The sequence below is a fragment of the Thalia democratica genome, chromosome 9 (assembly GCF_965202585.1).
Source record: "Thalia democratica chromosome 9, ktThaDemo2.hap1.1, whole genome shotgun sequence".
In the NCBI taxonomy this organism is placed as follows: Eukaryota; Metazoa; Chordata; class Thaliacea; order Salpida; family Salpidae; genus Thalia; species Thalia democratica.
In genome coordinates, this window is record NC_139173.1 from 37,798,629 (window position 1) to 37,824,241 (window position 25,613).

Here is a 25,613-nt window from a genome sequence, read left to right on the forward strand (position 1 = left end):
TGTTACAAAAATAAAGCTTGAGGGTTTTGATCCAAAAGATATCAATTTGGAATTGTCTTCAGACAAAAGAAAAATAAAAATTACTGCAAAAAACGAAAAAAAAAAAGAAAAAGATGGACTTCGTTCCTATACTTTGAAAGAACTTTCAAAAGAAATAAGTTTGCCTGAAAAAACAGATTTTGATAAAATAAAATCTGTTTTAAATGAAGATAATGAATTAGTCATAAATGTTCCAAAACTTTTACAATTAAAAGAAAAACAATAAGAAAATGAAATAAAAATTCAAATGGAACCACTAAAATATGATGAACGCAAAAAAAAAGGAAACTTAGAAAACGTAAATGCCAAAGATGTTTAAGACAATTAAAACAAAACGTGTTAAGTATAAATTGTTAAATTTAGAACTAATTTTTTGTTTTTTGTTTGCAATAATTTTTTAAAAAACTTGCAAGTTTTTTTTAAACGTTTTAAGAACTAAAGTTTAGATAAAATATTAAACACAAAAAATAGAAAAAAAAAATGAAATGTTGTATTGATTGTAGCTAAACTTGATGTTTATTGTATACTTTTTATCAGTGCTTTAAAATGAAGAAAAAACGATTTTAAGTTGAGTTAACAAGATTGTTTAAAATTTTGTTGTTTTGTAATCTTTTATCAAACTTGTTTTTTTTTTGTTATACTTGTTTTATAAAGCCACAATAAAATCGTACAACTAATTTTTTGTCATTGTTCTTAACTTAAGACTATTTTTCTTTAATTCTAATTTTTCTAATTCTAAGTTTTATTAATTAAGAACCCAATTTATTGTGTTTAAAATCGTGTTAAAATGAGTTAAAGAGTTTTTAACTGCTAACATTAACTAATAAATTTTACTTTAAGTAAATCTTGCAAATATATTTTAATATTCAGATTTTTAAGGTTTATTTTTACAAGTTGCAGAAAGTTTTGGAATAGTTATAGATAGAAATAAGAAAACAAGAAAAAATCTGAAGAAAATTTATATACTTAGCCTTTAAAGTTTGCTAAAAAACTAAAAAAAAATAACATTTAAAAATTCTGACAGTTGTGCATAAGATTTAATGTTCTTAAATTCTTCAAAATTGCTCTAAAAATATTGTAGGCCTTATTAGTCTTGATTAAATTTTTTAAGTCAGCTTAGAATGCGATATTTAAGGGTATGAGTCGTACATTAGTTGGTGTTAGAATCTTGAACTTAAACACTTGAGCTAGAAATAAGTGTAACTCACATATTATTTTTATGATAAGTGCAATTATGTTAAATTCATAAATAGCAAACTTTAAAGAATGTTATTTATCGAAGGAATTTCAAAGACTGTAAAAAAAAGTAAAGTTTTAAGTATTATAAAGCTAGTAGGACAAATTTAGACGGATTTGTAATGACTTTATATACTAATAAAGTGACTCATGGAAATTTAACAAATCATCAAAATTAAAGGTATAGGGACTTAAGCAGAAAGAAAAGCAAGTTTCAAGTGCACTTTTTTATTTTGTTAAAATGTGTTTTTAATAAAAGTTTACGTGGTTTTTATAAAACATAACTAATAATAAATACATACATCATATAAAATAATCAACTTTAAAATTTGTAGGACTTTTTAGAAATTTAATTTAGATACAATCAAACTTTAACAATAAACTTAAAAAATTGTTATTGTACATGTCAAAAAGAGATAAAAATAGTCTCTTTTATGCATACTCGAGTATATAAGTATATTACTACAACATATTTTTAAGATTTTTTTTTAAATCACATATAAATTGTTTTTGGTTTTTTTTAGTTAAATAACTTATATTGACTTGACAGTATAAATATATCCAATTTTAAAATAATATCTATTTTTTGTATGTAGTGTCAATACAAACTAATGACAACATAGTGTTAAAAGTTCTCTCTTGAGATAAAATCCCCAGAGTAAAAACTTGTATAATTGAGTTCTTTTGAGGGTAATCTAACCCACATAAGTATTGTTAAAAGCACAAGTCTATTTATTTTGTGATATGTTTAAAAACTGGTCATTAAAAAACTTGCTCACTATTCTAAAAAAATACAGAAATCAGTGTGAGTTACTTATAATACAATTGAAAATAATTGAAAGCAAAATTAGCATAAACAAGTTAGTCAAAGTTGTTTGCTTGTTTAAAATACAGCATTCGTATTTGAAAAAAAGTCAGTATTTATATTTTTTTGTTTAGCTTACTTTTTTTTTTGGATACGTTTTTACTATTAATAAATAACATGTTTGAAAAATGAAAATAATATGCTGTGTTGATCTTTTTATAACTTTGCTAACGATATGAAAATGCATATATGAGTAGCAATTACTGAATTTTTATTTTTAACCTTTTTTAATAAAAGTATTTTCGAGATAAAAATCTTCATTCCTTTGTCAACTAATAAAATTAGTATAAAACTAGTTAGCCGTAGTATTTTAAAAAGTAAGCTTAAGGAGTAATAACGTATACAAACAAGGATTAAACAAAATATTAACTTGATTATAGTAAAATAATAAGTAAAATTGTACTAATTAGTAAATTGATATTTATTTAATACTTGATGTTATTAAAGTATTTCACCTAAACATTTTTCTTCGATTGTTATCGATTCCAGGCTGTAGAGTTCACTGTTCTTATATGGTTTCAAAACTTAAAAGTTTTAAGCGATGTAAGAGTTTTGACAGCGTATGCAGTTAAAAAGATGGTCAAATATTGCTTTGATTTTATCTGTTCCACAGTCGTAAGAAACTCTTCAGGACACTTGTCGTGATGTCTGTCAAATATAGGAAATGCTCTGATCTGCAGAATAGGTGCATTTATAAAAAACATTTGCATCAAATAATTTGTCGATGTATTATTCAGACACTTTTTTGCTTTCTTTTTTTTACTTTCTGTTTATATATTTTATTCTGCAAGTAGTATTTTAAAAGTAACTGCAATTTTATTTAGTAAATAACAACTGAATTTCATTTCAAGCATTTTTCAGTATTATATTTGTTCAGCGTTTTGTTTATTTTGAATGTTTTTTAGTTTAATTAAATTATCATAGTTCTTTTAGTATCTTGCTGCAATATTTCTTTAGTTGATTTTAAAGGCTTAAACTGTTTCATCTAACTAATTATCATAAGAAAATGTATCTAATGTGATGGTTATAGGTAACCTTAAAAAGTCATCTGCATAAAACTAACATAATAAAGATTACGTTTAATTGATAACATACTGTTTGGAAAGGATATGTTTGAAAAACTAGTTTCAAAAAAAAAAACATACTTTACGTGCTGTAGTTTTACTTCAATTTAGCAAAATAGTTAAAAGCTAGCATAAAATAATTTTACGAAGCATATTGAGCTTCATAAGGAGCATAAAGTAAAAAACAAACTAAATAGGGTTTATTTTAAGTGTTTTTTTATGTCAAATATAAATACATTTAAAATATTATACTTATACTATATGTAAATTTTTATTCACACACTCAAGAAAGTAAAACAGTTTAATTTCACTAAAAATCTTTACAAAGTTTTTACTTATCTTGCTAAATTTAGTGCGTTCTGGCAATTTTAATGACGTAGTAAATTTTTATCATTATTTGTTAAGCCTGTTTTTAGAAGCTAACTTTAAAGGAAATATTAAAGGTATTATACCAGGTCGTTTAGTTTATAAAAAAATATTTGTCAACCACTGGAGTCTGGTTGTTATACTTAAGATATAGACGATTTATGTTTGTAGACAGTATGTTTACAATAGTAACTAAACATTTTAAGAAAGATAAGTTCTAACTGCTATTAGGTTTGTGCATTTATTTAAAATGAGCACAAAAAGTTAAAGTAGCTAATGGGACTAAAATAATCAAATACTTCAATAATATTTTAGAAAAGTACTATGTAACTTTTATTGAAATGTGCACAAATATTTTAACGCAATATACAATAATTAATGTTTTTAACTCACTCTAAACCAGGGGTCGGCAAACTGCGGCCCGCGGGCCAATTGCGGCCCGCGAAGGGTAAATCTGCGGCCCGCGAGCACGTTATTTTTTTGAATGGAATACGGCCCGCGAAAGAAAATTGTGTGGCCCGCGAGCATGTAAAAGTGGCCCGCTGAGCAAAAATATATTTCAAGTAAAATTTTTTTTGGTAATTCGGTTAAATTTGTTTAGTTTGGTTTTAAGTCTCTGTATAACATTTAAAAATAATTAGAAGAAGTTACTACTTTAATTTAAAACTGGAAAAAGACAGATTAGCATTCTAACAGGATATTTTTCTGACTTTCATAATAACTTCTATTTTACAACAGCATGTAGTTATCTGAAAAAAGAGTGCTTGAATTTATTAAGTTAGTTATATTCTACCTAGTTATCAAATAAACTAAATGCAAATGTTTTCCATTTTGTACAAAAGTAATTCACAGTAATTAACTAAAGTGTCATTTCTTTATAGCTTAGATATTATTTCCAATATTTTTTATACCTAAGTTTCTTTTATATATTTTTTATTTGTAAATATTATGTTTTAGTGTAAAAAAATTTAAAATAACATAGTAATAAGAAATAAAGGTTTATTTAAGTTTTGTTTTGACACATTTTAATTTTTTAGAAGTTTTCTTTGCACTTGAACTAATTTATATGCACACCAACTTAAAAAAATGCTCATATTTTAAACCACTTTTTATAAAATACTTTAGTTAGTTTAAGTTTAGTTTATTCATAATTTTCTAAGTTTGTTTTTTCTACATGTAATATCTAAATTTGTACAGACACAATTAAAACATCATATATGACATAAAATAATATAGTTTTTGTTAGGTATACATTTTCATTTTTTAAACATTGATTTTGTCAAACTAAGTTAACTTTTATGCTTTGCATATCAATACACACATTTGCTGTTTTTTGGAGCTACCTATTTAATATAAACTAGACTTAGGGATAGTTTATAAACATTGACACACACTCAGACTATCACTATTTGAAGACTTCAAATCTCAGGCCAACTAAGTCATCTTATAAGTTTTTGGCTAGAATTGTTTTTTGTATACAAAAATATCAGAAATGTTTTTGTTAATTCATGCTGGCTCTTTTGCTTAAAAGAGTGGCAAATTAAACTTATGATGTAAGTTTTGCTCAACCCAAAGTGTTAGTTTCAGTTATAATATATGTTATAATATATCAAATTCAAGCTTTGAACTTGAAAATTTATGCTTAAAAATTTTGGAAAAAAACTTGAATTTGAGAATTTTTGAAAAAGCCTGGAGTTTCAAACAATTTTTACATGTAAAGTAGTGAAATTTCAATTTGACAAAAAAATTTAGCAAATAAACATTTCTTTTTTAAATAATATACTAAAGTAGCTTAACAGTGTTTTTTAATATTGATATACTTTATAAGACACTTTTTAAACTTTAATTAAACTTTATACTAGAAATAAAAGAAGGAATTGTACTTCTAAAAACTTTTGGTGCATTGCACCTTTACTTGTAAAATTTCATCGATTGTTGTGCTTCGTGTTTGAACTAAACCAAAGAATTATACTAAAGTGTCGAAGTTGAGAAATATCTCTAATAAAATTCTCAGATGAGCAATAGCTTTTCTATCAGTGCTCTCATCTTAACATATTGATTAAAGTCATAATTTGATTTATGCGACTTTATAACCTTAATGCATTTCCTAAATAGGACTTTTTGTTGTCATTGAAGAAATAAACAAAAGTTTTTCATTACTGCCAACAAAAATTCTTTAAAAAACTTTTCAATTATAAACGGTATCTCATTATTAATAATAAATTTTGCTACTTTATAACTTGCCTTAACAACTTTTTTCTGATAATTCTGTAGTTACTGAAGATAATCATGTGCTTTGTTGGAACTGACTTTGGTGATTTGCTTTTTTATCGTTTCTCGCAATAACTGCTAACTAACATTTTTTTTTTGTTGCTCGTCTTTTATTTTACAACTAATATTTTCAAATTGTTATTGCAGATAAAGAATTGCTGTAATGTTTAATAAAAAAGAGTTTTTTCTCTTTGCTAATGACTCAATTAAGTTTTATACCTTGTTAAAAATGTTTAAGAAAGTGTTAATTGTCCATTCCAGCTGAATTATATTTTTTGGCATGTAGTTTTTTTGCTGTTAATATGTTTCGTTATTTCTTTTTGTTGTGAACTTTGTTTTAACTGGGTTGCTACATATTTTAAAAGCTTGAAAACTCAGCTGTGTGTGAAACTTTTATTTCAAACACTTTAAATAAATCTTAGAATTCCAAGAATAGTTTTAATGACTGTAGTGTAGTTTACTAATTGTAGTTTTTTCTTGTTTTTTTACACTTTGTGTACTTTTTACACTTTTAATGATGATGATATTTTTACTAGGTACTTAAGCTTGATTTACAACGACTTACTAGCTTTTTAAACTTTTAATGAACTTAGGCTTGTTTGATACAACTCAGACATTTTTGCTTTTTAAGTGACAACCATGTAAAAGACTAGTTACTAATAAGATATTTTATTCAAGTATTCGAGAATTAATTATGTTAAAGAATTTGTTCTAGCTTTCTATAATACAAACAGGTATTAATTTTATTAAATTAACTAATTACTAAATTTTTTAATGAATGTAAACTATCTAACACGCAAAAACTTTTTTTTGAAGTTGATATTCTTAGAAATATGAAAAAAGGGGTTGATAATATAACAAATATATAAAAGTAACTAATAAATTGTCATTCAAGTTTGGTTTTTATAGAGAGTTAAATTGTATGTAAAATTACAAAAGTATTAAATTTAACTTAGTAAGTGCTTATGAAAGTACAAAAATTATTAACACTTAAGTATATTAGTCAATGTAAATTTTATTCTAATTTTTTTTAAGTTAATTTAAATAGTCATTCTATGTAAAGCTAAAATTTATTTAAAATGATAAGGTGAATAAAAGTAAAACTTTTCTCTAGTGTGACTAAAACTAGAACCAAAAATTATTCAAATGTCACTAAAACTAAAACTGCGGCCCGCGAAGACTTTGTAAACTTGAAATTTGGCCCGCGACCACCAACTGCCTGCCGACCCCTGCTCTAAACACACGTAATTTAAAATAAATCGTTATTTCTGAACTTGTCATTAATTTCCGTTTACAGCAAGTTCTTCTGTACAAACTTAATATCATCAAAATTTTTACTCATTATTTTAACCATTGGAATATGGTTTTTAATGCATTATAAACTTATCTCACAAGATTTAAAAAACATATTTTTAAATAAATGAAATTAATAAAAAAAAAATCTTTTTTATTAAAAACAGTCAATTTTATTTAAATCACTCTCATATTATACTGAAATATTTATTTTTATTTTACCTTTCAGCATTCACAAAATACATAGGTATCATATAAATAATTTTAGTTTAATTAGTGTTACGGTGCAATAAATTCTGTAGTTTATAAAATAAAATTTTAAAAGAAGTTTCAACTAGATTAACATAAAAACTATATAAACATTTTATCTAAGTAGTTATTTTGATGTATTGATCTATTTTAAAGTATTTGTACTTAATAAATTGAGAGTGAAGAAATTTATAATTATTAAATAAATAAGTAAAACTATTAAAACTCTTGCTTTGCGATTTAAATTAAAGTGTAATATTCAAAAATACTATGAAGTAAAATTTAATACAAATTATTTTCAAAATTCATAATAACTTTTTAGATAAAAATTTATAAAACGCTTCCATATATTATTAATATTGAACTATTAAAAACGTTTTACAAATTCAGTGAAAATTCAAACATTTTTAAGGGCAATTTTAATTTTAATGATAGCGAAAATATCGATTTGAAATTATAATTTAGAACTTTTATAACCTTTTTAGCCACACAGAGCTATATTTAACAATACGTTTTTTATTTGTACCTTTTTGTTTTGTGATTATTTTGATTGTTCTTTGAACATCTATTAGCTATGTTTAAGGTAAGTATTGCAAAACTTTACGCAATCGCCTAACATTATCATATTTTAGGTATTTTTTGGATGTATAAATCAAAATAAGTCCGCAAAAAAATTTAAACATTTTTTTATGTTAATAAAGTAATTTGAAAAAGTTACGAAGATTCCGTAAAAGGTTTTTTAGTATTTATAACTAGTTTTTATAAACATTTTTAGTTAATTTACATTAGTTAACTTTAAACTTGAGGTGAATTTTGTTTGTAGACCATTAATATGACTGAGTAAAATAAATGTTTTGTGTAGTTATCAAGTATAGCTAAGTTTTGAAATAATTAAATTACTTATTTTTTACTCAAATACAATGCAACTTACCCGGGAAAAAGTTTAACAAAATAGTTTATATACATTAAGTTTGTTTTAAGGAGAATCTCAATAATTAGTTTAGTATAAAAATAAAACTATTAAAGAAGTAACAAAAAACTATTTTTAATAAATCTACTTGTAAGTTTATATAAAAAAAACCTAGTTTGTTTTATGTTTTTTTGTAACTATTTAAGCCTTACTTTAAATAGTTATAGTGTTAAGTTAATTTTCTAATTCTTTACTAAAAAACATAAACAGTAGCATTAATGTTGTTATGTATTAAGGCTAATAAAGGTCTTTCAATTCTTCTTATAAAACAATCAATTTGACCGAAGAGGTTAACTTAACTTTTTTAACTGAACCTCGAAATTTTTTATAGAAATAGTTTTATTTTAAGTTCTATTTCAAGGTTGTTCGAGACCTTATTAAAACGACACAAACATTTGGAGTGATGGAGTTAATTTTAATACTCAAGACTTGTAAGTAATTTTGTATGAACAGATAACCGTCAAATTAGTTCTTGAATGTATTGTTGCGTCACTGTGGTAGCCACGTGCAAGTATGCCACGTGTTAAATTTGTATGTTACGTATATAAGTTCGCATCTGTATTGTATGTAAATTCAAAAAGTTGAATTGTATAATGTTTAAATGACAAAAGTACCTAAACCATTCAATCTAAGTTAATTTTTAAAGAAACACAGCAATTTTTATTTAATGTTTTCATACGTACATATATATATATATATATATATAAAGTTTTCTTAATATAACGAAAAGTTAAGTTAAAACAAGATGATGCAATTGAAAAAAATTGTAGTATTTTTTTTGAATTTCCTTTACTTAAAACAGTTTACTAGGGGTTATAATTTTTTATCACATAGTTTATCGTTTATTACTTAAGAAGTTACTTTATATAAACAAAAAAAAAAAAAAGTATAAAGAAACACAAAAAGTTATTTTTATATTTTTTTTATTAATAAAAATTCATTACAACAAGTTTATTAAAAAGAAGTCATTTTCAAAAAGTAGTTAGGTATATTAAAGATAAGTAGAGCAAAACCTAGTTCTAAAAAGTTGAAAAAAAAACATAAAAAATATCAACTTTAACTATTCAAAAAGCTAATTGAATTAAAGAAGTTTTATACTAATTGTTTAATGTTTCTTTTTCAGTTTTGTTTTCCAAGTTTTCACTATTTTCGCTGTCTTCATATTTTGGTGGTTCCATTTGAATTTTTATTTCATTTTCGAGTTCTATTTCTTTTGATTGCAAAAGCTTTGGATCACTTATAACTAACTCAGTGTTTTCTTTTAAAACTGATTTTAGTTTATCAACATCAATATTGTCGGGCAAACTTATTTCTTTTGTAAATTCTTTCAACGTATAGGAACGAAGTCCGTCTTTTTCTGTTCTGTTTTCGTATTTCGCAGTTATTTTAATTTTTCTTTTGTCTGAAGACAACTCCAAATTAATATCTTTTGGCTCAAAACCTTCAAGTTTCATTTTTGTAACAAAGTTCTTTTCATAATCATCATTTTGATTTTTGTTCTGTAACTTTAAATTCAAATCATCTAAACAAGAACTGAAGAAAAATGGAAAAATAGAAAATTCGTCAAAGTCCATTTTAATTAGTTTTCTTCTCAAAGAGCGAGGTTTCATTGAATATGGATGAAAAAATGTCAAACTCATTTTAAATTTATATAGCTTTATTCGTAATACTTCTATAAACGATACTTCTTAGTTGTAGCAAACTAAATTACTTCTGATAGCTTTACATTAAACTACTTGCTTATATATTAAAGTAAGTATTAGTCGTGAAATTTCTAGAAATACCTACAAATATCGCGAGTGTAGTGGAAATTTACGCTTTAAACGAGAGAAATAAAAGAAAACAAAATCGAGTTTATTTATTTGCATATCACACTACGAGTATAAAAACGAGAAACTATTTTCTTCTAAACACAATGCAGAAGTTTATACATTAATCGCGACAATTGTAGATTTTTCTAGTTATTTCTCGATTATTTAAACAATTCGTATATAAACTGAACGTTTTATTTGTAGCTATCACAACTAATTTAGCTTATTACAGCTAAGAAGTATTGTTTATCGAAGTTATACTAAAAATAAATAATTCAAGATGAGTTTAAGATTTTTCCATCCTTATTTAATGAAGCCTTGTTATTTTAGAAGAAAACCAATGAAAATGGATTTTGATAAAATTTCTATTTTTCCATATTTCTTTAATTTTTGTTTAGATGTCTTAAATCTAAAGTTACAAAACAACAATAAACTTGAAGATCTTGAAGATAACGAAAATAACTTTGTTACAAAAATAAAGCTTGAAGATTTTGAGCCAAAAGATATAAATTTGGAGTTGTCTTCAAACAAAAGAAAAATAAAAATTACTGCAAAAAACGAAAATAAAATAGAAAAAGATGGATTTCGTTATTATACGTTGAAAGAATTCGCAAAAAAAATTAATTTGCCTCAAAATATTGATGTCGATAAAATAAAATCAGTTTTAAATGAAAACAATGAGTTAGTTATTAGTGCTCCAAAAATTGTGCAATTAAATGAAAACAAACAAGAAAATCAAATAAGAATTCAAATGGAACCCCCAAAATATGAAAAAAATGAAGAAAATGTAAACAATGGAAACTTGGAATACGAAAAAACCAAAGACGCTTAAAATAAAATAGTCATAAACAAAAAATGTGAAAATTCAAATTTAATTCGATTTTTTCTAAAACGTTTTTGTTTTGTTGTAATAATATTTTAACATGGTTGCAAACTTTTTGCTTTGAAACGTTTTTTAAGAATAAAAGTTTAGAAAAAAACACGAAACACAAAATAATTCTGAACAAAATTATTGAAAAAGCATATTATTTAAAACTTTTTTGATGAGTTTTGTTATAAAAAAAATCCTTATCAATGTTCTTAAGGAAATAAAAAAGAAATACGAATTCAGTTAACTATCTTGTTTATAATTTTGTTTTTTTTTGTAGTAGTTTAAAAAATACTTTTTTTGAAATTTCGTTATACCTGTTTTATTTAGCGACAATAAGTTGTACAACTAATTTTTTTTATTAGTTTTAATAAAACACTTAACATTTTAATCTTCTAATAGTAATTAATACGTTACGGCAAGCATAAATTTGCAAAGATTTTTTTTAAATTAGATTTTTAAGGTTTGATATTCCAAGTTGTTGGTAATTTTGGGGTAGTAATATAATACTACACAAAAATTAGGAAATATGAAAAAAATATATAGTATGGTTGTAGACTTAGCATATAAATATATCCAAAGATCTGTAATAAAATAGAATAAACTATTTAAAAACTCTAACAACTGTACATAAAATTTAATCTCATAAGTTCTTAACAACTGCTTTATAAAAAGATAGTGGGCTTTTATTAAATCAGTTAGTTTTGTATATTAGCTTAGAAAATGATATTTAATATTATGAGTTATGCATAAGTTGGTTTAAAAATCTTAAATTGTTGGAAATAAGTGTTGGAAACAAGTGTAATTTAAAACTGATTTTTATAATAAAAGCAAATATTTTCGATTTTAGAAGTGCAAAGTTTAAGCTATTTAATTTATCTAAGGAATTCTGAAGATTGTAATCAAAATGCAATGTTTTAAGCACTATACAGCTTGGACGGATTTGTAATGAATTTTATACTAATAAAATGACTCATGAAAATTTCACAATACATCATATTAAATGGTAAAGGTATTTAAGCAAAAAAAAAGAAAGTAATGTTCCAAATGCACCTTTACAAGTATTGTGTTGTATTAAAATAATATACTAAAAATAAATACATACATGAGATAATATTGTTTAACTTAAACATATCTATAATTTTATAATCGTTTAAACTTAGATGCAAAGAAAGTTTAACAACATACTTAAAAAAGTGTCTATATAAGTGCAAAAAAAAGTAATAAAAAAAGATATTTATGTATGCTCAAATTCATAAGCACTATTATACACTACTAAGCCATGTTTTTAAAATCTGCTTTAAGTTCAATTACTAATTATTTTTCATTCATTTAAAATACTAGTTTTTAGTTGCAATATAAGTAGACTCAGTCTAAAAGCACATCTTTATATTTGTATGCAGTGTCAACACAATTTAGCAACAAAAGCGTATTATAGATGTTCACTCGTGCATAAAATCCCCAGAATAGAAACTTGTATTTGGGACTTCAATTGAGGGTAATTTAACACAAGTATTATTGAATTTTTTTTTCAGTTTTTCTGTATTTGGCGGTCTGTATAAATATTCTTGTTTGTTGTTATAAAATAGTCAGTGAATTAGTATAATAACTATAATATTTTCAAATGTCCTCTATTAGTCCTGTAATGGACGAGACTGTATTCATTATGTATGACTCGATAACCGAAAAGTTTTTATACACCAGGTTCTTGAACCAAACTTTTTGAGCGATTTTTTCCGTTTAATAAATAATTATAAAATATGTAAAATCAATATAGGTTTTAATTTTTAAAGAAAACATTTCGGTAGTTTGCAAAATGTTCTCTGTCAAAAATTTGTTTTTAATTTTTCAAACTTTTGTGCATTACATATTTAACATCACCATTATTAAAACATTACTAAATAATCAAAAGCTTCTTGTTTATGTAAACTAAATAAAAAAATCTTCAGGTTTACTTGAAAATTTTAAATGCAAATATATTTTCCCGCACCTTACTTAGAGAACGCTTTTTAAATTGCATTTTAGTGCATTATTTGCTATTCAACTAAAATAAGGTTAAAACTATTTGTAAACATTTTCTTTAAACGTTGTAAAACAAAGTTTTTTATAAACTGTTTTTACAAAATATTACATTATATTATACATTTTTAATCATAATAATAAAACTTTTAAAAATTAAAAACAAAAAAAACTTTATCGTAAGTGATACAAAAAATCCTTATCGTTAATGATATTTGTATAGATTCCAGTATTTATTTTCTGTTTCATTTAAAGTTTATTTTGTTAATTTTTTGATTATAATAGAAAAGTGTTTTAAAATATTAAGACAGACTCAATCGATTTTAAAAAGTTTTAAATTGTTTATTACAAAAATTTAATTCAAAAATATGATTAAATTAAGCAGTTATTTTTAAATATCACGTTAAATTTTATTAAGTTTTTATTTGATAATCATACTACATATTTTTAAAATGAGTTATTAGATAACTTAAAACGTATTTGAGTTACCTGAAATTATGAAACGTTGTTAATTATACAAAGTTTTTTTTGACTTTCGTAGTGACGTAACATAGCTTTTACCGTGATTTTTAAAAGCAATTTTTCTTTAAATTAGCAGTAATTATCACTAATTATAGGGACCAAGATTTGTGTTGAGAAAGCACTTTTAATAACCATTAGAATATGGTTGCCCGTTATTCAATTCTGATTTAAGTGTTGTGTACTTACTTATAAAATTGAATTTTAACTTTTGGAATATATATACTAATAAAAAAAAGTTTTGTGTGGACTTCTAAACAAGTAGTTCGTTACATGATCCTATAAAATATACTAATTATAAACTATACCAGTGCTTCTAAAATAGGGTTCCGCGACGCCTCTCAGGGGTTCCGCGAAGCCTTTCAAAGTTTTAAAAAGAAATTTGAAAGAAAAAAAAAACATAAATCATATAACTTCAAAAGAAATGGATTATATAATTATAGCATTAATTGATCATCTGCGACTTCTTTATCACAACGAAGTTCGCTGGCTGTCGAAGGGGCGGACACTGGTTCGTCTCGGTGAATTAAGGAAGCAGGTGTTCACCTTTCTTAAAAATGAAGGCTCAGGATTAGTAAAGTTCTTTGAAGATGATGTTTTTTTTTTCAGGCTAGCTTATCTCACTGATATTTTCGAGGAATTGAGCGCTTTGAACTTAAGCATGCAAGGGAAGCAAAATTCCATTTTTGTCATGATAGACAAGATTGAGGCGTTTAAAAGTATAATTAACTTTTGGGAGAAAAAGGTTAGCAATGGTAGTTTTGCGATGTTTCACCGGTTTGATGAGGCCCATGAAAAATGCGTAGAATTCAACTTCTCTGACAAAATATACAACCACCTTGATCTTTTGTCTATAAAGTTTCAACATTTTTTTCCTGAAGATGTTCGCATCGGAAATTTATGGATTTTTAATCCTTTTATGTGTGATATTGCTTCAGAAGAAGTGAATCTTCCTACAGATACAGAAAACGAAATGCTGCAACTATCTGAAGATAGCAATTTAAAATTGGGTTTCAAAAGGAAGGAGCTTTAATATGTTTAAGTATTTGCAATTTCAGAGTAACCCGTCTTAGTAAAGCGTGCAGTAAAATTTCTTTTACCATTCACCTCCACTTATCTTTGCGAGTCCGGCTTTTCGCATGTAACAAACATTAAAACGAAGCAAAAGAACTGTTGCTGACTCCAACCTTATCTGCCTGTCTCCGTCTCAGTCTATCCAAAATCCAGCCGCACATTGACATGCTTGTTGCTAAAAAACAAGTTTAGATTTTGCACTAAATGTTTTTTATTTATTTCTCGTTAGGCATCTTACCCGTTTATTACAGTAATCTGAGAATTCAATTAGGTTCATTTTCATTTTGTTATTGTTTGTAGCTTTCATTTTGGTTTTTATTATGCAAGGAAAGATTTTTATGACGTAGCGATTAATCATGTTTGTTTTCGTTTATTTATTATAGAATCATAAAATACCTATTGCCTCTGGCGCACTTTGAGTTTGACTCGACTTAATACTATTACAATTGGTATGATTTCTAACAACGATTTAGTTTTGCTAAAAAATCGTTATTCACTGAAATTATTTTGTTTTTTGCAGAAAATATTATATTAAACATTTTATGTAAAATTAAAATTAAGGGTTCCGCGAAAAAGTTGAACTTTGGAAAAGGGTTCCACCACTAGAAAAGGTTCAGAAGCACTGAACTAAACTACTTAGTGACTAAAATATTGTGACGATGTTAGAAATACATCAAAGATAATCCAAACTTCCTACTCTATTTTTTTGTTTATGAAAAACAGATTTAAAAATATAATACTTTTTACATTGTTATTATAAAAAAAAATCTTTTCAATTACACAAAAATTGTCAAATACAAATGTTCAAAGTAAAAGTCAATTAAATTACATTAAATTTTATTATTATAGCAAGTTACGACTTCAATAATTCTGTTAGTTGATGACCTTTATGAAAGCATATCGTCTTACTTAGAGTTGATTAGTAAAACTCTAATTTCTTACAATTTAGTCATAATATTTTTTTTTATTTGAATAATAAATAAACTTGAATTCTCTTTAAAAGAAAACTTTTTCAAACGTGTCTGCACTTTAAAAAGTTCTATTTTAAAACTTAACGTACTTATAGCTTTTACTTTTAGTTTTTGCTTGTTATTTTTTACTGTACTTTTATTTGATAAATTCCATTTTTGATTTGTGTTGTTATAAGCCATATAAAAATAGTGTAAAAAAAGTGTAAAACATAACAATACTTATAAATATACAAAGTGCTATTCATCAGTTTAATTTTTATTTGTTTTCAAATTTTTGTTCACCTTAACAATAATTTTAAAATAACGTATTGATTTTTGTAAAAGTTTTTAAACTTGATTATATTAATTTTTTTCCACTATTTATTTGATAAGTTTTTTATCGTCTTATTTTCTTTGGAAGCCTGAAGATCTCGTTGGGTGAAACGACATTAAGATTTTTTAGACCTCGAATATCTTAATTTATGTTTTCAGGAAATTATTTACTTATTTTTAACAACTTCAGGAACATTTTCAATATTTTTAGATAACCAAGGTCATTCCAGACCTTATTAAAATGATACAAACAAGTTTTTATGATGGAATTAATAAAATATATGTCTAAGTTGTAGTAAACTTGTTTAAACAAGTATTTGTCATCTTGATTTTAAATGTATTGTTACGTCACTATGGTCGCCATGTGTGAGTAAATCTTGTCAAATGTCAAACGTATCCCACATGTTACGTTTTCAAATTGTATTTTAACAATAGTGTTGTATAATATTTAAGTAATATTACACTAAGTATTTGATAAAAACGTAATTTGATAGGAACACAGCGACTTAATCTTAAAGATTTTGTACATATATACTTAACTTTTCTAAATATAACAAAAAATAAAGTCAGAATAAGCGAATTTAGCAATTTATATTGATTTTTTTATTAACTTTATCAAAAACAGTAACATTACCAGACATTTTTACATCTTTTTTGTTGCTAAAAATTAAGCTCAGAATTTACAATAAGTTTTTGTTGTTATTTCAAAATAAAACACTTTTGTAAAAGGTAAATAACAATAACAAACATATGAGATTACAACCTAATTCTAATAAGTTAATAAAAAACATCAAAATTTTATAAATTCTGGCTAGTCAAAAAGCTTATTAAATTATTAAAATCATTTTAAGTGTTTTATGCTTCGATTTAATTTTTAATTTCCAAGTTTCCATTATTTTCACTTTATTCATATTTTGGTGGTTCAATTTGAATTCTTATTTCATTTTTTTGTTCTTTTTCTTTCAATTGTAAAATTTTTGAAGCACTTATGACTAACTCATTATTTTCATTTACAACAGATTTTAATTTATCGACATCAATATTTTCAGGCAAACTTATCTCTTTTGAAAACTCATTCAAACTATAAGAACGGAGTCCATCTTTTTCTATTTTGTTTTCGTTTTTTGCAGTAACTTTTATTTTTTTTGTCGCAAGACAGTTCCAAGTTAATATCTTTCGGCTCAAAACCTTCAAATTTTATTTTTGTAACAAAATTATTTTCATTGTCTTCAAGTTGGTTTTTGTTTTGTAACTTTAGATTCAAATCATCAAAAAAAGAATTAAAGAAATATGGAAAAGTAGAAAATTCGTCAAAGTCTATTCTTATTGGTTTTCTTCTGAAACAGCGAGGTTTCATTGAATAAGGATGGAAAAATTTCATACTCATTGTGAATATATATTTTTGTTATAAGATCGATAAACTGTACTTCTTAGTTGTAGTAAACTAAATTAGTCATGATAGCTACAATTTAAATGCTCCGTTTATATACAACTAATATTTTTTATCAAGAAATTACTAGAACAATCTACAATTGTCGCGATTTATGTACAAACTTCTACATTGTAATTAGGGGAAAATGTTTTCACGTTTTTATACGCGTGATGAGATATGCAAATAAATAAACTCGATTTTATTCTTTTTTATTTCTCACGTTTAAAGCGTAAATTTCCACATTACTCGCGATATTTGTAGGTATATCTAGTAGTTTCTCGAATAATACTTACTTTTGTATATAAGCGACACTTTTTAACGTTAGCCATCAGAATTAAGTTAGTTTGCTACAATCAACAAGTACAGTTTATCGAAGATACACTAAAATCAAGTACTCAAAATGAGTTTGACATTTTTCCATCCTTATTCAATGAAACCTTGTTATTTGAGAAGAAAACCAATGAAAATGAATTTTGATGAATTTTCTATTTTTCTATATTTCTTTAATTTTTGTTTAGATGATTTGAATCTAAAGCTACAAAACAACAATAAACTTGAAGACAATGAAAAGAATTTTGTTACAAAAATAAAACTTGAAGATTTTGAGCCAAAAGATATTAACTTGGAATTGTCTTCAGACAAAAGAAAAATTAAAATTACAGCAAAAAACGAAAACAAAATAGAAAAAGATGGACTTCGTTCTTATACTTTGAATAAGTTTTCAAAAGAAATAAGTTTGCCTAAAAATATTGATGTTGATAAAACAAAATCAATTTTAAATGAAAATAATGATTTAGTCATAAGTGCTCCAAAAGTTTTGCAAATGAAAGAAAAAGAACAAGAAAAAGAAATAAGTATTCAAATGGAATCACCAAAATATAAAGAAAGTGAAAACAACGAGAACTTGGAAAACGAAAAAGCCAAAGATGATAAGGAAATTAAAAAAAAATTGCTTTAATCAAAATAAAATGTTTTGTTTAGTTTTTGATATGAACTTTAGTTTCTTTTATTCACTATAACTTTTTAAATCGCTTACAAAATTTTTGATGTTTAAGGTTTTTTAAGAATGAAAGTAAATTAATAAAAAAACGAAACAAAAAATAATTAACAAGAAAATTGTTGGAATGATATGTTTAATAAAGCTTTTTTGATGAGTCTTGTTATTTTTTATAGTTCTTTTAGACATTTTTAAAGAAATTAAAAAGTTGAATTCTTAGTTTAGTTAACTACCTTTTTTTAAATTTTGTTGTTTTGCAGTAGTTTATAAAACGCTTGTTTTCTCTCGTTATACTTGTTTTATTTAGCGAAAATAAAATTGTACAACTAATTTTTTGTGTTTGTTTTTAACACAAGCCTTAAAATTCTATACTTTTAGTAGTAATTGATATGTTACGGCGAGCATGAATGTAAAACTTTCAAAGAAATTTTTTCAATTAGATTTTTAAGTTTCGATATTCCAAGTTGCTGATAACTTTCAAATAGTAATAGTACTAAAACTAAATAAAAATAAGAATATAAGAAAAAAATGGGATAATAAGTTGTATATTTAGCCTATAAGTGTAATTAAAAAACTAAAAATACAAAATAAAAGATTAAAAAGTTTTAACAGCTGATCATAAGCTTTAACTTTCTCAAGTTTTGAACTACTTTAACAAGATTGTTGGCTTTTATCAGTCCAGATTAATCTTTTAAGTCAGCTTGAACGGGATATTTAAGGGTAAAAGTCATGCATAAATTGGTACTAGAATCTTGAATCTAAACACTTAAGTTAAATATAAGCGTAATTTAAAACTGATTACTAAAATAAGTACAAGTGTTTCATATATGAAATTAGCGAACATTAAAATATTTAATATTTCAAAAGAATTTCGAAGGTTGTAAAAAAAGCAAACTTTCAAGTATTATAAAGTCTAGAAGCACTAATTTAGACGGATCTGTAAATAATTGTTACTAAAGAAGCTACTTATGACATTATTCACAACACATCAAAGTTAATATTAAAGGGATTTCAGCAAACAAAACTATTGTTTCATATGCACCTTTATATTTTGTGAAATTGGTTAATTAAACAAAAGTGTTACGTTGTTTCCATAATAATCTACAAATAATAAAAACCTACTTAAAACATAATAATTAAACTTAATAAAATGTTTTTATAAATAACATAAAAGTAATAAACTATGGTAGTTATGTATATTGAAATTTATAAGTGTATTATTGAATTAATTACTTTAAAACTTCTCTTTTTTAAATTTACTTACTAATAATTTATATTTATTAAAATTAACTATTTTTAGATTAAGTCTAAAGGGACATTTATATATATATATAGATATCATGTCAACACAAACTAGTGAAAACAACATTATAGAGACTCACTCATGCATAAAATCTCCAGAATAAAAACTTTTGTTTGTGATTTCATTTGAAAGTAATTTAATCCGAACATGTACTATTAAAAGCACAAGGTTTTTCGACTTTTCTTAAAAAAATGGTTTAGTTAAAATCTGCTGTCTAAAAATATAGTTGTTTGTTGCTATAAAAAAGTTAGTGAGTTTAGTATGATAATTTACAATACTTTCAAATACATAGAAACAAAATTAGTTTTAAGTATTTAAACAACAATTTTTGTTTGATTAAATCACGTTCTTTGTCAAACATATGTTTTAAATTTATGAAACTTTTATGAATCACATATTTAACATGATCAATATAAAAACATTGGTAAATAACCAAGATCCTGTTTATGTGAAGTAGACTTAAAAAATAAGACCTTTAGGTTTACTTAAAAATATTTAATCGCAAATATATGCTTCCCGCAACGATCTTAGAGAACACTTTTCAAAGGTGCATTATTTGAGCTTTAGTACAAACTTATAAATTTTTGAATGTTGGTAATACATTTGTTATGAATCCAGTCTGGTAAGAAAAAATTCTGTTTAAAATATTATCGTGCTTAAATCTATGTTGAATTTAGTGAAAGCATCAAGTAGCAAATAGTCTATTTATTACTACAAAAGTTTTGTCATCGACATGTTAAGTTTTGCTTATAAACAAAAAACGTCATATTCATTTGTAAACATTTGTTTATAACTTTGTACAACAAAGTTTTTTTCAAACTGTTTTTACAAAAAACAATTTATATTAGACTTTTTTAATCATGAAGATAAAACTTTAAAAGTGTAAAAACAAAAACACTTCATCGTAAGTAATACAGAAAACTCTTTCTCATAAATAATGTTTTGTATAATTTCAAGATTTTTTTTTGTGTTTTATTAAAATTTGTTTTATTAAAAACGTCTTTTACATTGCAAAGTATTTCTAAAAAGAACACTTACAAAGGTCAAAACAGAAATTCTGTAGCTAAAACCGATTTGTAAAACTTTATTTTGCTTGGATTTTGTATGTAATAAATATAACTTATAAACTTTTTAGTATCTAAAGATAATAGTTTTACTTAAGATATACTAAGTAAATATAATGTTTTAATGAATTTAAGTAAGCTTATATAATAATTTTTAAATATTAACTACAAAGCAAGTTAAACTACTATATTGAGTTCATACAAGCGCTGCATAGCTGGTCTTAATGTTAAAAAAAACACTTTTTGGATTAAAAGAAAAACTCAATCAGTTTTTTGAGTTTTAAATTATCTATTACAAATACTATACTTAAAATTAAATTATATTAAGTAGTTAAATTAAATACTACGTTAAACTTTGTTAAGTTTTTAGTTGATAATTATACTAAATATTTTTAGAATGAGTTTTAAAATAATTTAAAACGTATTTAAGTTACCTAAAGCTATAAAACGTTTTAAATTGTAAAAAACTCTACTCTGACATTCGTAGTGACGTAACATGGTTTTTATCGTAAGTTTTAAACTCAATATCAATAAAAACAGGATGCAAATGTCGTTAAACGAAGAAACGATTACGGCGTAGATTCTGGAAAAATTTTTAAAGCCATTAGAATATGGTCATTAACTAGTTTATCTTTATTTTAAATCAAGTGTATTAACGTATACAATTGACATTAAACTTAAGAAATAAACTTATAAATTTCAAGTTTTTTTTTGGGTTTATGAGCAAATATTCCGTTACACTATTCTATAGACTACACTAAACATAAATTAAAGAATTTAATAAGTTAAACTTTGTGATAACATTAAAATCCATCCTTCTATCCATCTATTGCAATCTTCCTTCTTGTTTTTGTTTAGTTTGCTAAAATGTGATATAATTATTTTATCTTTTTCACTTAATTTAAAAACTTCAATACAAAAAGTTTTTTTTTGAAACGACATTACTTTTAAATTAGGAAAACAAAAACTATAACATACAAGTAATCAAAATAAAAGTCATTTAAAGTTTCATGAAACTACTTTAAATTCTATCATTATAACATTAATGGTTTCAATAACTTATTTCGCTACTGTTTTTTGTAGAAACATATCATCTATTTTGAGTCTATTACTAATACTTAAAGTTGTAACAACTTAGTAGAAGTTAAGAACTAAAAACACATATAGGCTTATTTTAAAACTTTTAAATCCTTAAACTAGTTAATGTAGTAGCAAACTATTACAAATATACAGAAAAAACTAAATTAGTTACATGTTTTTATTTTGTCAACTTTCAATTAGTAGTTAGTATATTATTTTTACTTTCGTATATGTTTAAATGCTAAGTTTATTAATCTTATTTTAAGTTAATTTTGAAGTCAAAAGATGCTAAGATAATCTCAAATTCATTAAAGAATGTAGTACGAATTTAAAAATGTTATTTGAACAGAACAGACTGTTTAAAAACATAAGAAAACATAACTTTTAACAGAAGTCTAATGAAAACGGTAAAAAATAATTCATTTGATTTCAGTTGCTGTTATGTTTCATAAAAACATAAATTAAAATCTAAAATAGTATGACAGTACTTATTAAAAATATATGTTTACATAATAAATTTAAAAATAAAAAATAAAATAGATCTAACTACGGTTTAACTTGGGTTTTCTTCGATATGAAATGTAACTAGTTAATGAATTTTAATTATTCTTTTGTTAAATATTACGGTTTTAAACTTCAACTAAAAACTGTACAAAAGTTTCTTAAAAAAATGGAAATAATATATAATTATATATATTAAGATTTTATTCAGGTTACAGAATATTTGGATAGTTTGACAAAGTTTAAAGCTTTTTATCCTAACTTCTAAAACAATTAGAATATGGTTGATAAACAAAATATAAACTAAGGTAACTAAAAATCAAAAAAGCGCATCAATACTTTGTAAATATTTGATAAGGATTGATAAGATGTTGATAAAAAACTTTCTAATGTACAAAATGTATTACATTTTTACAATTCTAGTGACGTATTAATGTTTTATCGTGATTTTAAAACTTTTGTTAGTTAACATAAAATCAAGTTATTATGAAAGATGTCAATGAAGATGCTATTTTCCAATAAGCTATTTGAACCATTGAAATATGGTTTATACTTTTTACTAACTGATCATAGACTAGTAGCATTTTTAAACTTGTTAATCAAAAAAAGTTTTATTTACCATAAAATATAAATTTTATTCAAGACAACCTTATAGTTTCCAAATACTTATTAATGTTTTTTACATAGTTTAAGCTAAAAAAAGCTCACATAATCAGATAGCTTATTTAAGTTTAGGTAGTTACACGATACTATAAATTATAAAGTAGCAAAGTAATAAGTATTTGTTTCAAAAAAAGTATCAACTACGGTTACAGAGACATGATTAAATTTTTTTAGATACTAACTTTACTAAATATTTTCCATTTCTAACTACTTGTACTTAACTTAAAAATGTAAGTGTTAAAGCTACATAACTTTAATACTAAATAATAAATTATAAATTTGAAGATAAAATTTTTAATTTCATTATATAGCCTGAACCGAAATGTTGAAAAGTTGCATTAATGATAATTTAATGCTAAAAAAGTTAGTTAACTGCTTGAAAAAGCTAATTTTAAAAATTGGAAAAAAAGTACTCCATCACGTAATTAATGTTTATTCAATATATTATGAATAGAACTCTGTGTGAGTTCACAATAGTTCTAGAGTGATTTAAATTTTACTAAAAGCAAAAACTTTTTTAGCGCCAACTAGTTATACTTAGTTTTTTCATATGAATGCCTATACGTTGTACTTTTTTTACTATCTTTTCAAAAATATGAGCTTTGCTGTAAGAAGAAAAAAGAAAGTGTTTAATTGAACACAACTTTTGAAAAATATAACTTTTTGATATAAAATCCGAACATTTTTTGGTGTAAAATATAAATTAAATACGCATTAAGTTATTTTTTATTACTCATATATTTTATAAAATATTTATAAATAGCTTAATCAAAATGTTTTTTAGACTTTATCAGATTTTTTAAGTTAGTTTACTGACCATCAAAAAAAATCTTGATAAAATTATATTTGTTTTAGTTATTGAATAAAGTAAAGGTATATTCAAAAAGCAATAAAAGTTATTACTTTCGTTTTTAATTATCAACGATTTCACTAAAACAAAACTCTTTGAAACTTGGTTTGTATACATGAAGTTTAAACATTTCTTATACTAATTTAAGAGTTAAATAAATAGTTAACATTTAAAAAGTGTTAAACCATTTTTTATACAAAGCATGTTTGTAAGTTTATCACAAGTATAAGTAAAATAAAGAACATATGAATTTCTACAATTACTTAAGTTTTATATCAAATGTTTTGTTCCCTTACTTATTTTAAGATCATTAATCGCTAATCGTTTTTATCAGAGCTGTAAAAGCTTTTCATATTTTCATTCTGGTTTTGAATGCATAAAAAGGTGGTTCTTGATCGTTAAAAAAAGTTTAAAAAGTTTGTTACTTTAATAATAAGTAATAGTGTAAAATCTTATTTTATTTAGTTTCTGAAAAATTATTTTAAGATAAATCACAAAGCTTCAATGTTCACTTTAATTTATTATAAATATATCTCAATGAAAACTAATAACTTTTTGAATGAATTTGATTTTACACCTAGGTCATTCCAAATTTAATTAAAATAAGTTTAAAACTAGTCTGAATTATGATCTTTTGCACTTATTTAAACCTTATTTTCAAAGTTTTTATCATTTTTTATGTTTTTAATCTCTAATATATTTTTTTATTAAACTCAATAAACATTTCTTATATTTATAGTTTTATTGTACATCAAGGTCATACCAGACCTTCTTAAAACGACACAAACATTTGGATTGATGGAATTAATTAAAATACTCATGACTTGTAAGTAAAATTGTATGAACAAATAATCGTCAACTTAGTTCTTGAATGTATTGTTACGTCACTGTGGTGGCCACGTGCGAGTAAGTCACGTGTTAAATTTGTTTGTTACGTATATAAGTTCGCATCTGTATTATATGCAAATTTAATAAGTTTTATATTATAATATTTAAAAGGTTCAAGTGGCTAAATTATTTGCTGTAAATCTAATTTGATAGCAACTTAATTTTAAGATTTTAACGATTTTATACATATATACTTTTCTAATTATAACAATAAGTTAAGTAAGAACAAGCGTATACATGTAGATAAACTTATTTTAAGTTTTTTATATACTTTAGTAAAATCAGCTTCTTAGACGTTTTAATCTATTTTATAACATCAATTTTTGTTTATAAGTTAGTGTATTCTTTACATACGGACAATAAATAAATTAAAAGTATAAAGAAACACAACCAGTTATTTTCATACTTTTATTACTGCAAAAAATTGAATATAGCAATTTACAAAAAGGTTTTTATTTTTATTAAAATAAAATTCAAATTTTAAACAACTATAATTAACACAAAAAGATTGAAACCTAATTCTATTGATATAAAAAAAATACAAATCTTTATCAGTTTTAACCAGTAAAAAAGCTAATTGAATAAGATAGTTTTATTCTAATTGTTTAATGTTTAATGTTTAATTTTAATTTTTGTTTTTAAAGTTTTCAACATTTTGGCTTTTTTGATATTTTGGTGGTTCCATTTGAACTCTTATTTCATTTTCTTGTTCTTTTTGATTCAATTGCAAAAGTTTTGGAGCACTTATGACTAATTCATTACTTTCATTTAAAACAGATTTCAATTTATCAACATCAATATTTTCAGGCAAACTTATTTCTTTAGAAAGTACTTTCAACGTATAAGAACGAAGTCCGTCTTTTTCTATTTTGTTTTCGGTTTTTGCAGTAATAGTAATTTTTGTTTTA

General features: G+C 23.9%; 2 protein-coding genes across 2 annotated transcripts; one reads left to right on the forward strand and one right to left on the reverse strand.

The window, feature by feature from the left end:
* Nucleotides 1-9,323: 9,323 nt before the first annotated feature.
* LOC145844463 (uncharacterized) lies at nt 9,324-10,027 on the reverse strand. Its single transcript, XM_082951868.1, has one exon. The coding sequence runs from the start codon at nt 9,991-9,993 to the stop codon at nt 9,451-9,453; it is 543 nt and encodes a 180-aa protein (XP_082807994.1). The 5' UTR covers nt 9,994-10,027; the 3' UTR covers nt 9,324-9,450.
* Nucleotides 10,028-13,994: 3,967 nt separating this feature from the next.
* Nucleotides 13,995-21,303, forward strand: LOC145845245 (protein FAM200A-like). Its single transcript, XM_082952669.1, has 2 exons — nt 13,995-14,428; nt 21,264-21,303. The coding sequence occupies exons 1-2, from the start codon at nt 13,995-13,997 to the stop codon at nt 21,301-21,303; spliced, it is 474 nt and encodes a 157-aa protein (XP_082808795.1).
* Nucleotides 21,304-25,613: the final 4,310 nt, after the last annotated feature.